Raw genomic sequence first — 13312 nt, 5'->3', positions numbered from 1 at the left:
CGTGTTGGAAATGCTCTTTGGTGAGTATGTTTTGTGCAAAGCGATCTATTGATCTTGCCGATCTTTCGCCGATCTAGTGAGCTCGTTTCCGGTCAAACAACTGTAGTGTTGTGTTCCTGCATGCCTCCTCGTGGAACGTAAGCGGGGGATGCGATCGTCGGCATTTGTGCGCTGTCCAAAGCTGTCGGCAATCTACAAAGACGGTTTAAGCGCGTGAAAAGCTTCCCGGTTCATGCAGTACGTGCAGTGACCTTCATCTGTTGACTACCACGTTGACTACCACTCACGTTGATTACCACTCACGTTGATTACCACTCACGTTGACTACCACGCACGTTGACTACCACTCTACATACACGCAGACGCACCAACAAAGGAATGCAGGGTCGATCGAAGCACATTACGATGGCACGCACGCAGAAACAAGCACGGTCAGGCACGGTCGCGGACGCTGCGAAGGAACGAAACACTAGAGTTAACGCCACAACACCGTGGTTTCCGGTCTCCGCTCGCATCGTCAGCGTCAGCAGCAGCGCGCGGCATTCGACGGGGGGCGGAGCTACAGCGCAATTTCAACCGACGATTACGTCGCTCCTAATTGAAAAAAAAAAAAAACCCAAAATTTTACCTACATGGTTTATAAGGTTCCCGCATCCGTATATGAGCGTCTTATTGAATTCGACAGACTCTTCAGCTTCCCTTTAAAGGAACACTAAAGGAAAATGTTAAGTCGAGCTAGAATGAAAGATTTAGCTTGTGTAAGCGATAAAATGGGGAAAATGGCAAATCGGAGTGGCTCCACCTGTTATGAACTACCGTACCTTTCATGTGGTGCCAGCATTAGCTGATTCACAAACAGGGGCTTAGGAGGAGGTCATGTGGAGATTAGATAAATGCGTCTGGTTTAACACGCACACTTCAATTTGAGAAGCAGCAGTGAGAACTTAAGTGGCAGTTTTCTCAGCAACAAAGTGGTATATTGGCACACAGGAAATGATGGTAGAATAATCTATCAATCTAGCCCAACTTAATATTTTCTTTTAGTGTCCCTTGAAATGGTTGCAAGCCACACCTGTGTGTGACATGCTCACCTGTCAATGATGACCACTGCAGCTGTTGTGGGGAGGTGGTTATGGTGGGGGAGGTGATGATGCTGTTGCTGCTGCCTCGGGGAGGAGCAGCTTGTGTCCATCGCCCCTGGCTGGGCACACCAGGCACCATGGGGCGCCGCAGCTGCCGACGCCAGTCAGCGACGTCGACCACTGGAACAAGCAGCGCAAGACATTTAAGCTCACCTAATTGCTGCACACAAAGACAGGCATAGGGCGGGCACAGACCACCAAATAAGCTTATTGAACCTTTGCACCTCAATAATGTTACGAGCCACCTCCTTGGACTAAAGAACAAGACGACGATGGCCAGGATATTGCAAGCGTTAAGCCATCTTGGCCATCCCTGTAAATAGTCTGATAAATCGTTCTTCACTTTCATCTATTTAACGCCCCGTCACACATTGACGGAGGTGCGGGGTACTTTCATCACACGACAGAGCTTCGAAGCGGTTGGCACTGCAGTGCAACCACCATGGCACATCAGCCAGAATATGCGTCTGCGTCCCAGACCATGACTGTTTTAGCCCACCTCCAAGACTCTGGAACGTTCAATGGGCCCAATGACGCCAACACTAAGGCATGGATGACACAATATGAATGAGCGAGCGATCACAACTACTGGGACCTGACCGTCATGCTGGCCAATGTGGTCTTTTATCTGAGCCCAACGGCGAAGTTGTGGTATAACAATCATGAGGCCGAACTTGGCAGCTGGGATACATTTAAGCAAAAGGCTTCACAATCTGTTCGGTAAGGCCTCCAGTCGCAAAATCGCTGCGAAGAAACAGCTGTCAACTCGAGCCCAAAGGTCCACGGAGTCATACCTGTCGTAAATGCAAGATTTGCTGCCGCTGTGCCGAAAAGCTGACAGCAACGTGCCAAAGTCTGACAAGGTTGGCCACGTCCTCAAAGGAATAGTGGACGATGCATTCAATCTGCTCATGTGCAGAAATTGTGCTACCATCAACACCGTGATACAGGAGTGCCAGCACTTCGAACAGGCCCAGAACTGCCGTATAGAACGACCATTCGCCCGGCTTTCCAACACCACCACCATGTCTTCATGTTCAGAGCAGCTGCCATCTCACCTTTCACCGCCTTCGTCCGAATTCACAAGGATTGTCCACCGCAAAATCAAAGCGATAGCTTCAGCTAGCCTTTTTGCCAACTCTAACACCGGCGACTCGAACACACCAGCGGTTTCACTCGTCCAAACCATCATGCGAAGCGAACTAGCGAATCTTGGAGTTCTTGCTGCTTGCGCCATGGACAGTTGTATGTGCATCCACTTCTGGGACCTTGGCATCGTTCCCCTGTTATCAAAGGTTTGCTCCACGATCTCGGAACCCTGCTGATTGGAGAACTGAAGATGATCAACCTATTTGCTTTAACTGCCGCCGTGTCAGGCTCGTCGCTCACTACTGTAACAACCGCTGGTTGTTCCCACAACGTACTCCACCTTTTGACCTTGCTCGCCGCCTTGATTGCGGTCCTTTTGAACCACCATCTGCAGCACACCCATACAATCCTGACAATGAGACGACACGGTCCAGCTGCTCGCCGTCACCTAGAGGTTACCAGTTGCGTTCACAACCTTTCCGCCATCCATACTCCACCTCCCCGCCACCTTGCCACGCGATGTCGCCGAGCAACCGTGGCTCCTTCACTCTGGTAAATTAGAAGATACAGCGCCTGGAAGTTACGCTGCATCCACAACTCTGCCCCAACCATCTAGTTACTCTGCTGACTCAACGATGATGGACATTGACGTTGATGGAGTGACCATCTCTGCACTTGCCGACATCACGGCTCATATTTCTGTTGTGAGCTCTGGTCTTCGCCGACTCCTAAAGAAGGTGGTCACACCTCCTGTATCCCGTGTTGTAAGAGTGGCTGATGGAGGAACTCTCGCTGTCCTTGAAATGTGCACCACCCACATCACCATCGCCAGTCACCAAACTTCTGTTTTATTTGCCATTCTTGAGCGATGTCCTTATGACGTTATACTTGGTATGGGCTTTCTCACAACTTATTCTGCCCTAATTGACTGTGCGACTAGCCTCCTGCTGGCAATCGCATCTGCATTCCCATTTTAAACTTCAGAACCTCTCCTCAACTGATTCCAGCAGGCCCGTCGCTCGCCGCCATCACTGCTGCCAAGGACTGCGAAATTTACATGTTGGATCCCTCCAGTCCCTCCTGTTCATCCTTCATTTGTACCAAAACCAGTTCACCACACGATGTTTTTGACAGAATGATCCCTGCTGGCTTTTCTCCTGCTCAAGCTGCTGACCTTCACCTCCTCCTGTAGTCACACCATGACATTTTCAACTTCAACGATCATTCTTTGAGTCAAACATCTGTTGTCTAGCATCAAATCGACACAGGGACGCGACCCCTATCCGCCGCTATCCCTATCGTATCTCCCTCGCCGAACGTCGACAGATCCAAGGCAAAGTGAACAAAATGCTCACAAAAGACATTAGTGAGCCCGTGGCGCTAGTCAAAAAGAATGACGACAGCTGGCATTTTTTGTGTTGACTACTGACACTTGAACATCAAGTGCAAGGACATATACCTATTGCCCCAAATTGATGACGCCTTGGACTGCCTCCACGGAACCACATACTTTTCCTGCATCGACCTGCGCTCCGGACGCTGGCAGATTACCATTGATGCCATGGACCGAGAGAAGACTGCGTTCGTTGCACCTCATGGTCTTTACCAGTTCAAGGTTATGCCTTTTGGATTGTGTAATGCCCTGCAACCTTCAAGACAATAGACTCCCTCCTTAGGGCCTGTAAATGGTCTACTTGTCTTTGATATCTTGATTATGTGATTGTCTTTTCGCCTACTTTTGAGAACCACCTGACCTGCCTGTCGGCCATTCTCGATGTGTTTTAACTGCAACTTAACTCCTCTAAGTGTCATTTTGCTCGGCGGCACATAGCCGTTCTTGGTCACCTTGTTAGTGCCATTGGTGTCCAACCTGACCGCGACAAGGTGCAAGTTGGCCAAGACTTCCCTGTTCCTTGCTCAGTCAGAGATGTCCAAGCTTTGTCGACTTGTGCTTTTACTTCTGCTGCTCTGTCAGAAATTTTGCCAACATTGCCCAGCCACTTACTGACCTACTCAAGAAGGAAGTCCGTTTTTCTTGGGGTCACTAACAAGCTATCGCATTCACAACCCTGGTCACCACCTATTTTCGTGCATTCTGACCCTTCGACCCCTACAGAAGTTCACACAGACGCTGGTGGCCACGGCATAGGTACAGTCCTCACCCAACACCAGAATGACCAGGAACGTGCCATTAACTACGCCAGCCACCTTCTCTGATCGTCGGAGCAGAATTTTTTGGTAAATGAGCATGAATGCCTCACTTTAGCCTGGGCTGTGGCAAAATTCCACCCTTACTTATATGGCCACACGTTTTCTGTCGTCACAGACCACCACAACCTTTGCTGGCTCTCATCACTGAAGAAACGCATAGGAAGGCTTGGTCGCTGGGCTTTACAGCTACAAGAGTACACCTCTGACGTTCTGTACAAGTCAGGCTGGATGCACCAAGATGCTGACTGTTTATCACACTACCCTGCAGACCTTCCCGACCCCGGCAAGCATGACACCGGGGACTTTGTCATGGCTATTTCAGATCTGGCCAACATCCGCACTCAACAGAAAAGCGACGACATGTTATGATCTATAATAGGTGACCTTCACTCTCATCAGCCCGACCCATCGCTCCGTCTGTTTGAGCTTCACGACAACATTTTTTAAAGTCGTATTACCACTCCCGATAGCCTGGAGCTTCTGCTTGTTCTCGCCAAGCAACTTCGTGCTACTGTTCTCAAAGAACTCCATGATGCCCTGACTGCCGGCCCTCTTGGGGTGTCGCGCAAGAGCAATATGCCTGGTACATGCAGCACACCTGCCATGACATACTGAAAGAAAGGAGAAGGAGACAGTCGATTCAATACATCGGTAAGAAACAGTCCGGGGATGTTTCTGAGCAAAATAGTGCTGTCGGTGCACTAGTGACCTAGTGTCTCTTATCTGGATGTGACAAGCTTGCGTTAGTAGTTCCTACATTTGTTCAAGCCTGCTTTTTCTTAGAATCTGTAGCGTCAAAAACGTGGCTCAAGTTTACAGGCTAAGCATTTCAGACGGCAAGTCTGTCGCATCATTATTTTTTTTGGTAACCAGGGCAAAAGATTGAATACGTTCAGTTCACAGCCTATGCTCATCCCCCCTTGTGTCTGCAAGTGGCCTCTACAAAGGGGCCTATTGCAGGAGTGGGTACAAAGTGCATGGTTACAAAAGTATGCTTGTAAAAAACTAGAGACATGTTACAAGACCTCCAAAAAAATAAATTATTAAAAATTAAAGAAAGAAAGGTTACAAAGTTACACTGCCATCAAGTGTGGTAATGAAAGAGAACAGATATTCCCAGGTCAGAATTCTAAAGGTCAATAGTATGGGCAGAGAATCTTGCAGGCCTAGTTGGTTCATTATTAGGGCCTGATATTTATTGTGCAAGATGGGAAACACATGACACAAAGAGAAGGAAGATGAAGATAGCTTTGCACTCAAGCTTTCGTCATGTTCCTTCTCTTTATGTTGTCTGTTTTCAGTCTTGCGCAGTAAGTCTTTATTCTATAGTGTGGAGAGGGGCGGGAAGGGGGCAACTTACGAGTGTTAAATACAAGCATGAAATGGTTTAAAGGGACCCTGAACCACCTTCTATAGAAGTTGAGAAATACATTGCCGCAACAATTCTTCAAAGAAGCAGTTTTTCATATGGAAAAACTGTCGAAGGTGGGCATAATATGTCATGAACCAATAAAGGAAGAAAGAAAGAAGAAGAAAAAGCAGAAGATAAGAAGAAAACAAGAAGACACAAGGAGTCGATGGCAGAAATAAAGAAAAAAGAAGATGGAAAATAAGAGCGTACGAATAAAAAGAATACAATATGAAAGCAGAAGAAGAAGCGCAAAAGTGCATGCGCAGCTACGTGGCCAATGGGAGAAGGGACATGTAGCCAAAGAGAGCGGCCCAGCTACGCTCTGGGATGAAGGTGGGCTGAAGGGGCTGGAGGCCGAACAGGACAGGTGGATCGCAGAGATGGCGGCAACCCAGTGGAAGCAGTTCTTCAGCTGCCGCGGCCACGACCGGCGAGCTGAGTGGACCTCCCACTGGAAGCTGCAGCTACAGGCTGACGGCACCGCTTCCCCGATTCCCTGCGGCTACGAACCGCAGCTTGCGGAGTTGGCCGGGCGATCCAGGCATATGTCACTCCACCCTCCTGACCCCCCGACCAGGCCAACCATGGACCGAACGTCGGACACAGTGATGTCGAGTCTACGACGCATCGGCGGGCTCAACGACGTGTCATCGGAAGCAGCGATGACGAGATGACGTGGCCACGTAGACTTTATGTAAATATTTTCAACTTTACAATGTGTCGTGGCAGAGGGTGCTAAGAATCCCTGGCTCCAGACAGGTCGCCATTGGAATATGAACCTGGCAACGTTTAACGCTAGAACATTATCTAGCGAGGCGAGTCTAGCAGTGCTATTGGAGGAATTAGAGGGCAGTAAATGGGATATAATAGGACTCAGTGAAGTTAGGAGGCCAAAAGAAGAATATACAGTGCTAAAAAACGGGCACGTCTTGTGCTACCGGGGCTTAGCGGAGAGACGAGAACTAGGAGTCGGATTGCTGATTAATAAGAATATAGCTGGTAACATACAGGAATTTTATAGCATTAACGAGAGGGTGGCAGGTCTTGTTGTGAAACTTAATAAGAGGTACAAAACGAAGGTTGTACAGGTCTACGCCCCTACATCCAGTCATGATGACCAGGAAGTCGAAAGCTGCTATGAAGACCTGGAATCGGCAATGGGTAGAGTGAAAACAAAATACACTATACTGATGGGCGACTTCAATGCCAAGGTAGGCAAGAAGCAGGCTGGAGACAAGGCAGTGGGGGAATATGACGTAAGCACTAGGAATAGCAGGGGAGAGTTATTAGTAGAGTTTGCGGAACAGAATAATATGCCGATAATGAATGCCTTCTTCCGCAAGCGGGATAGCCGAAAGTGGACGTGGAGGAGCCCGAACGGCGAGATTAGAAATGAAATAGACTTCATACTCTGCACTAACCCTGGCATCATACAAGATGTGGACATGCTCAGCAACGTGCACTGCAGTGACCAAAGGATGGTAAGAACTCGAATTAGCCTAGACCTGAGGAGGGAACGGAAGAAACTGGTACATAAGAAGCCGATCAATGAGTTAGCGGTAAGAGGGAAAATAGAGGAATTCCAGATAAAGCTACAGAACAGGTATTCGGCTTTAACTCAGGAAGAGGACCTTAGTGTTGAAGCGATGAACGACAATCTTGTGCGCATCATTAAAGAGTGTGCAATAGAAGTCGGTGGTAACTCCGTTAGACAGGATACCAGTAAGCTATCACAGGAGACGAAAGATCTGATCAAGAAACACCAATGTATGAAAGCCTCTAACCCTACAGCTAGAATAGAACTGGCAGAACTTTCGAAGTTAATCAACAAGCGTAAGACAGCTGACATAAGGAAGTATAATATGGATAGAATTGAACATGCTCTCAGGAACGGAGGACGCCTAAAAGCAATGAAGAAACTAGGAATTGGCAAGAATAAGATGTATGCGCTAAGAGACAAAGCCGGCAATATCATTACTAATATGGATGAGATAGTTCAAGTGGCTGAGGAGTTCTATAGAGATTTATACAGTACCAGTGGCTCCCACGATGATAATGGAAGAGAAAATAATCTAGAGGAGTTCGAAATCCCACAGGTAATGCCGGAAGCAGTAAAGAAAGCCTTGGGAGATATGCAAAGGGGGAAGGCAGCTGGGGAGGATCAGGTAACAGCAGATTTGTTGAAGGATTGTGGACAGATTCTTCTAGAGAAACTGGCCACCCTGTATACGCAATGCCTCATGGCTTCGAGCGTACCGGAATCTTGGAAAAAGGCTAACATAATCCTAAACCATAAGAAAGGGGACGCCAAAGACTTGAAAAATTATAGACCGATCAGCTTACTGTCCGTTGCCTACAAAGTATTTACTAAGGTAATTGCAAATAGAATCAGGAACACCTTAGACTTCCGTCAACCAAAGGACCAGGCAGGATTCCGTAAAGGCTACTCAACAATAGGCCATATTCACACTATCAATCAGGCGATAGAAAAATGTGCGGAATATAACCAACCTTTATATATAGCTTTCATTGATTACGAGAAAGCATTTGATTCAGTCGAAACCTCAGCACTCATGGAGGCATTGCGGAATCAGGGTGTAGACGAGCCCTATGTAAAAATACTGAAAGATATCTATAGCGGCTCCACAGCCACCATAGTCCTCCATAAAGAAAGCAACAAAATCCCAATAAAGAAAGGCGTCAGGCAGGGAGATACGATCTCTCCAATGCTATTCACAGCGTGTTTACAGGAGGTATTCAGAGACCTGGATTGGGAAGAAATAGGGATAAAAGTTAATGGAGAATACCTTAGTAACTTGCGATTCGCTGATGATATTGCCTTGCTTAGTAACTCAGGGGACCAGCTGCAATGCATGCTCACTGACCTGGAGAGGCAAAGCAGAAGAGTGGGTCTAAAAATTAATCTGCAGAAAACTAAAGTAATGTTTAACAGTCTCGGAAGAGAACAGCAGTTTACAATAGATAGCGAGGCACTGGAAGGGGTAAGGGAATACATCTACTTAGGGCAGGTAGTGACGGCGGATCCGGATCATGAGACGGAAATAATCAGACGAATAAGAATGGGCTGGGATGCGTTTGGCAGGCATTCTCAGATCATGAACAGCAGGTTGGAATTATCCCTCAAGAGAAAAGTGTATAATAGCTGCGTCTTACCAGTACTCACCTACGGGGCAGAAACCTGGAGGTTTACGAAAAGGGTTCCACTTAAATTGAGGACGTTGCAACGAGCTATGGAAAGAAGAATGATGGGTGTAACGTTAAGGGATAAGAAGATAGCAGATTGAATGAGGGAACAAACGCGAGTTAATGACATTTTAGTTGAAATCAAGAAATATAAATGGGCATGGGCAGGACGTGTAATGAGGATGGAAGATAACCGATGGTCATTAGGGGTTACGGACTGGATTCCAAGGGAAGGGAAGCGTAGCAGGGGGCGGCAGAAAGTTAGGTGCGCGGATGATATTAAGTAGTTTGCAGGGACGACATGGCCACAATTAGTACATGACCGGGGTTGTTGGAGAAGTATAGGAGAGGCCTTTGCCCTGCAGTGGGCGCAACCAGGCTGATTATGATGATGATGTGTGCGAGGAACTAAGAGAATATTTTCAATTAACTAGCTTTGTATATAGCTTGTCATATGTTAGGATTTTGCCACTGGGTTGGCAACGTGCGCTTTCTGGATATATGTATTTTTCTTATAGGTATTTTTTTTATGCTCATGCCCCATAAATGCTTTTCCTGACTCAAACGTTCCTTGCATTGTGTTGAACACCCTGAGACCGTGACAGTTAAGCAGAAGTGAAGTTATCAGCAATCAAGCATACCATTCGCGATGCTTCCGCTCCTTTTTCAATGACTTGCACTGCGAAGGCTACGGCAGAGCGGGGTGTGCCCACAACTGAACGCCTACTGAACGACACCGTGGCACGCAGTTCAAATTTGATTTTGAATGTTCACATAGACACTACTATTTCCGATTTCGGTGCTTATGACGTTCCAAATGTGGCTGACCTCACCGAGCTGCAGTGCACTCAGCCAATGGACTCGTTGCAGCCCATGGTGGCCGCGGTATCTACGCTACATAGCAGACCACAGCTACATGTGACTGCAGTGCTTGCTTTATGCTTAACAGGGCTAGAATGCCCGTTCGCACTCATATGCTCCTGTGTGGCTGTGCTATGTGGTGTGGAATGGCATTGTCCTGCACCAGATTTCAGCCTGCTTATTAAACTGCGTCATTAAATATACACAGCAACGGTAAGAAGCAGTGCACTGACGGCTATTGACCAATAGCAGCCATGTATGGGAAGCTGCTATATTATAGAATAATGTGTCCAGAAAAGACCGAGGAGAAAGCTTCTGTTGAAAAGAACGTTTGAGAGAAAGGTGACTTCACGCTCTGCTGGCGAGATCCATGCACGGCATACGATTGAAAAATATGGCTGAGATGTTCACAGCAGCATATACTACCCGTGGACTGTGTTTTTTCACCAAGTCGAAGGGGTGGTTCGGGCGCCTTTAAGATTCAGTTCATGATCTGCAGGCTGAAGACTGTTCAGGCAGCAATTAAATGCCAACATTAGAAGCTTTTGTGCAATAATATAAGATGGTTAAAAGTATCAGCCATACTTGCAGCAAATCAAGTGCACAGCCTTGTGTATGGCCTCAAGTTCTTTTATACATTAGACAGGCAAGGACAATAGACGACCAACCAATATTCTGGTACGGTCCAAATTAATTATTTATATAATAGTCACCCAATACCTTTTGAAGCAGTCAGAATTGTATGTTTCACATAGTCAAGTTGTTTCTTCAGTGTTTCTTTATTAACCAGATAAGTATGGTCAGACCAGGACAAATTGCCTGGGAAGATGACACCTAGATAAGTATAGTTAAATACCCTATCTAGAGGTGAACCATTGAAGGAACAATAAAAGTCAAATTTTGTAACAAGCTGTTCAGCTAAGACACCATCCCACTGCTGTCTGTGAAAAACATGAAGCTACAGAGAGAGTTCCGTACTTTGCCATTGCTTGCCTTGGATAGCTCAGCTGTTAGAGGGACGACCTTTTAAAGGTAGTGGTGCTGGGATCAATGCCTAGAACTGCCTTAACTTTTTCTGTGCTGTGACAGGACAAGTTTCATTCATCCAGGCATATTTTTTCGATACAGTCAGCTTCCTTTCATTCAATGCTGATGGGAGCCAAGGAATTGATCAAATTACCAGGAGGGTCGACTTAACAAAAAGCAGAATAAGACAAGAACACACCACAGATTCATTTAGCAGCACTGTATTTGCCCAGATCTAACCAGTGCCCGAATCAAATGTGCACTCAATTTCTATGGATTCAAAGTAGAAAACTAACATAAAAATGACATTAGAGCGTCTACACAAAGTAGAAATTGAATACGCTGCCGATTTTTTAGCAAGAAAAATGTAGCATGCTTCCAGTTCTGGAAAAAAAAAAAAATAAGACTGAACTAGCGAAACCTAACCTCCTAAGAATAGAACTTTGTTTACTCAATGTACATCATCATCACTCTCAGACAGCAATTTGTCGCTGTCTATGAAAAACCCCAGCATGTCATCCTCCGTACGGTCCTTACACATCTAATATTCTTTCTCAAACGACTCAGCAACAATCACAAACAGTATGGTGGCACATGCCTGGCCTAACCACTTCGCTAGTTTGTCCTGCAACGCATGCGATTCTCCGGTACGCCAAGAACATGTGAGGTGACTGATTGCTGCTGGCTTAACACGTAAAAAATGCTGGCTAGGCTGACTGCACCGATAGGCAGTTGCAAATGTCACAAACGCCGGTATTGGTTTCACATCAGATAGCCCCGCCCAAGCAATTTTCAGATGAATTTTCTTGGCAAAGGCGCACAATATAATTGGGGAAATATGTAATAATTCATCGTGTGCTACTATTTTTGCTTTAAAAGCTTTAAAATGGGCATTTGACGGCAGATGATGTGTACTCCATGCATTCACAGTACCCAAAGTGCCGCCGAGATGAACTCTGCTGCTATTGGAGTCACAAATGCGGTCATCACTGGGGTCGTGCGCATGTGTGATGACAAGGAGAGCGAATTATTCAGCAAGTCTAATTTCAGGATTGAATTAACTCAAGTTAGCTCTTATAGAAATGTATGGATGCCAGCTTGGATATTCGGTCAAAATAGAACTGGAGTGGAATCAACGGAAGTCTACTGCATACGCCAGTGACGAATCTCAATCGTCCACAGATTTCCGTTCGTCTATTGTATGTCAGAGTTGAATGGCAGTTGTTTTAGTATTTTGGCATGAATGTTGCACTACTTCACGACACCAGCTTTTCAGAAAAATGACTTTTTGTGGGCATGGTTGATGAAAATGGAGAGGGAGTTTAACTCCTTTGGGCTTTAAGATTGCCGATGTTGTGGAGCTAGGTGGCTACAGCAGTGACAGCCACCTTTTTCAATGCTGAAATTGTGATGTTTGTGGACATTTCTTCACCTAGTGAACAAATAGACCTGGAAAGCTCCAGCGAGTTGCGTTTGGAGCCTCAACTTAGTGTGGGCGATTAGTAGAAAGAGTGTGTGTCTCTGACGGTTTCCCTCGCATGGATGTGTGTCAACGAATACCTATTACCATTGGCACCACTCCGATTTCCTTTTATCACAGCAGCAGGAATGATCTGTTGCACCGAGGGCAACAAAAGCACACTTGACTTTCGTACCAAGAAATGTCAAACATCATACCTACTGAGTTTCCTTTATGTCTATACACTACTAAAGAAACGGGGAAAAATTGACAATACAAAATACAGGAAATATCAAATGAACTTTTGATATTGCAATAACAAAAGCTGCTCACAATGAATCAGTCAAAGATTCTGGAAATTTTGGTTTTCTGAAAGAGCAAAAAAAAAAAAAAAGAAAAGAAAAGAAATGTTTCCACGGAAAGTTAACCTGGGCGGTTAAGCTACCCATTGTGTCACAAGAAAGAGGGACCTTGAAAAGCTGTCGTCGATATGCCCGAAGAGAGAGTTCTGTAACACGCCGGATTTCCAAACACCTGTTCCCAACAAATAATTCTTGTTGTTTTGTGTGGCACCCCACACAAATGATGAAGTAAGCAATGACATTCATTTAAAGTGGAACTACATTCCGTGTACGACTGATGTTTCAGCCTGGCATTTGTAAACATCATCATCATCAATCCTTTTTATTTCAGCTAGGCATGCTGGGTGCCTGACAGAAGCTGGGAAAATAGAAGGGAACTCCCAGCTGAATAAGCGTCAAAGAATCTTAAAAAGTTGTTCACTCAAATGAAACAGAAACACGTGACTTGAGCTGTATAGAAACGTAATAGTGTGGTGACATGAACAGTTAAACAAAAAAGTTAAACAGTTAATTGAAATGAATGAGCAGTTTGTTCAAGTGATGTTGG

General features: G+C 46.0%; 1 protein-coding gene across 7 annotated transcripts in view; it reads right to left on the bottom strand.

Annotated features, from left to right (window-relative positions):
• The window catches only part of LOC142584906 (uncharacterized), a 140212-nt gene that overhangs the window by 100343 nt on the left and 26557 nt on the right, over positions 1-13312 (bottom strand). For all 7 annotated transcript variants that reach the window (XM_075695247.1, XM_075695248.1, XM_075695246.1 and 4 more), the window contains one exon: positions 1092-1262. In XM_075695247.1, coding sequence (XP_075551362.1) covers positions 1092-1192 — 101 coding nt within the window. In that variant the 5' untranslated portion in view covers positions 1193-1262. The remainder of the gene's footprint in view (positions 1-1091; positions 1263-13312) is intronic.

This window comes from Dermacentor variabilis, chromosome 6 (assembly GCF_050947875.1).
Source record: "Dermacentor variabilis isolate Ectoservices chromosome 6, ASM5094787v1, whole genome shotgun sequence".
NCBI classification, from domain to species: Eukaryota; Metazoa; Arthropoda; class Arachnida; order Ixodida; family Ixodidae; genus Dermacentor; species Dermacentor variabilis.
Note: the sequence above shows the minus strand (reverse complement) of the source record. Positions and strands in the feature narration are given on the sequence as shown.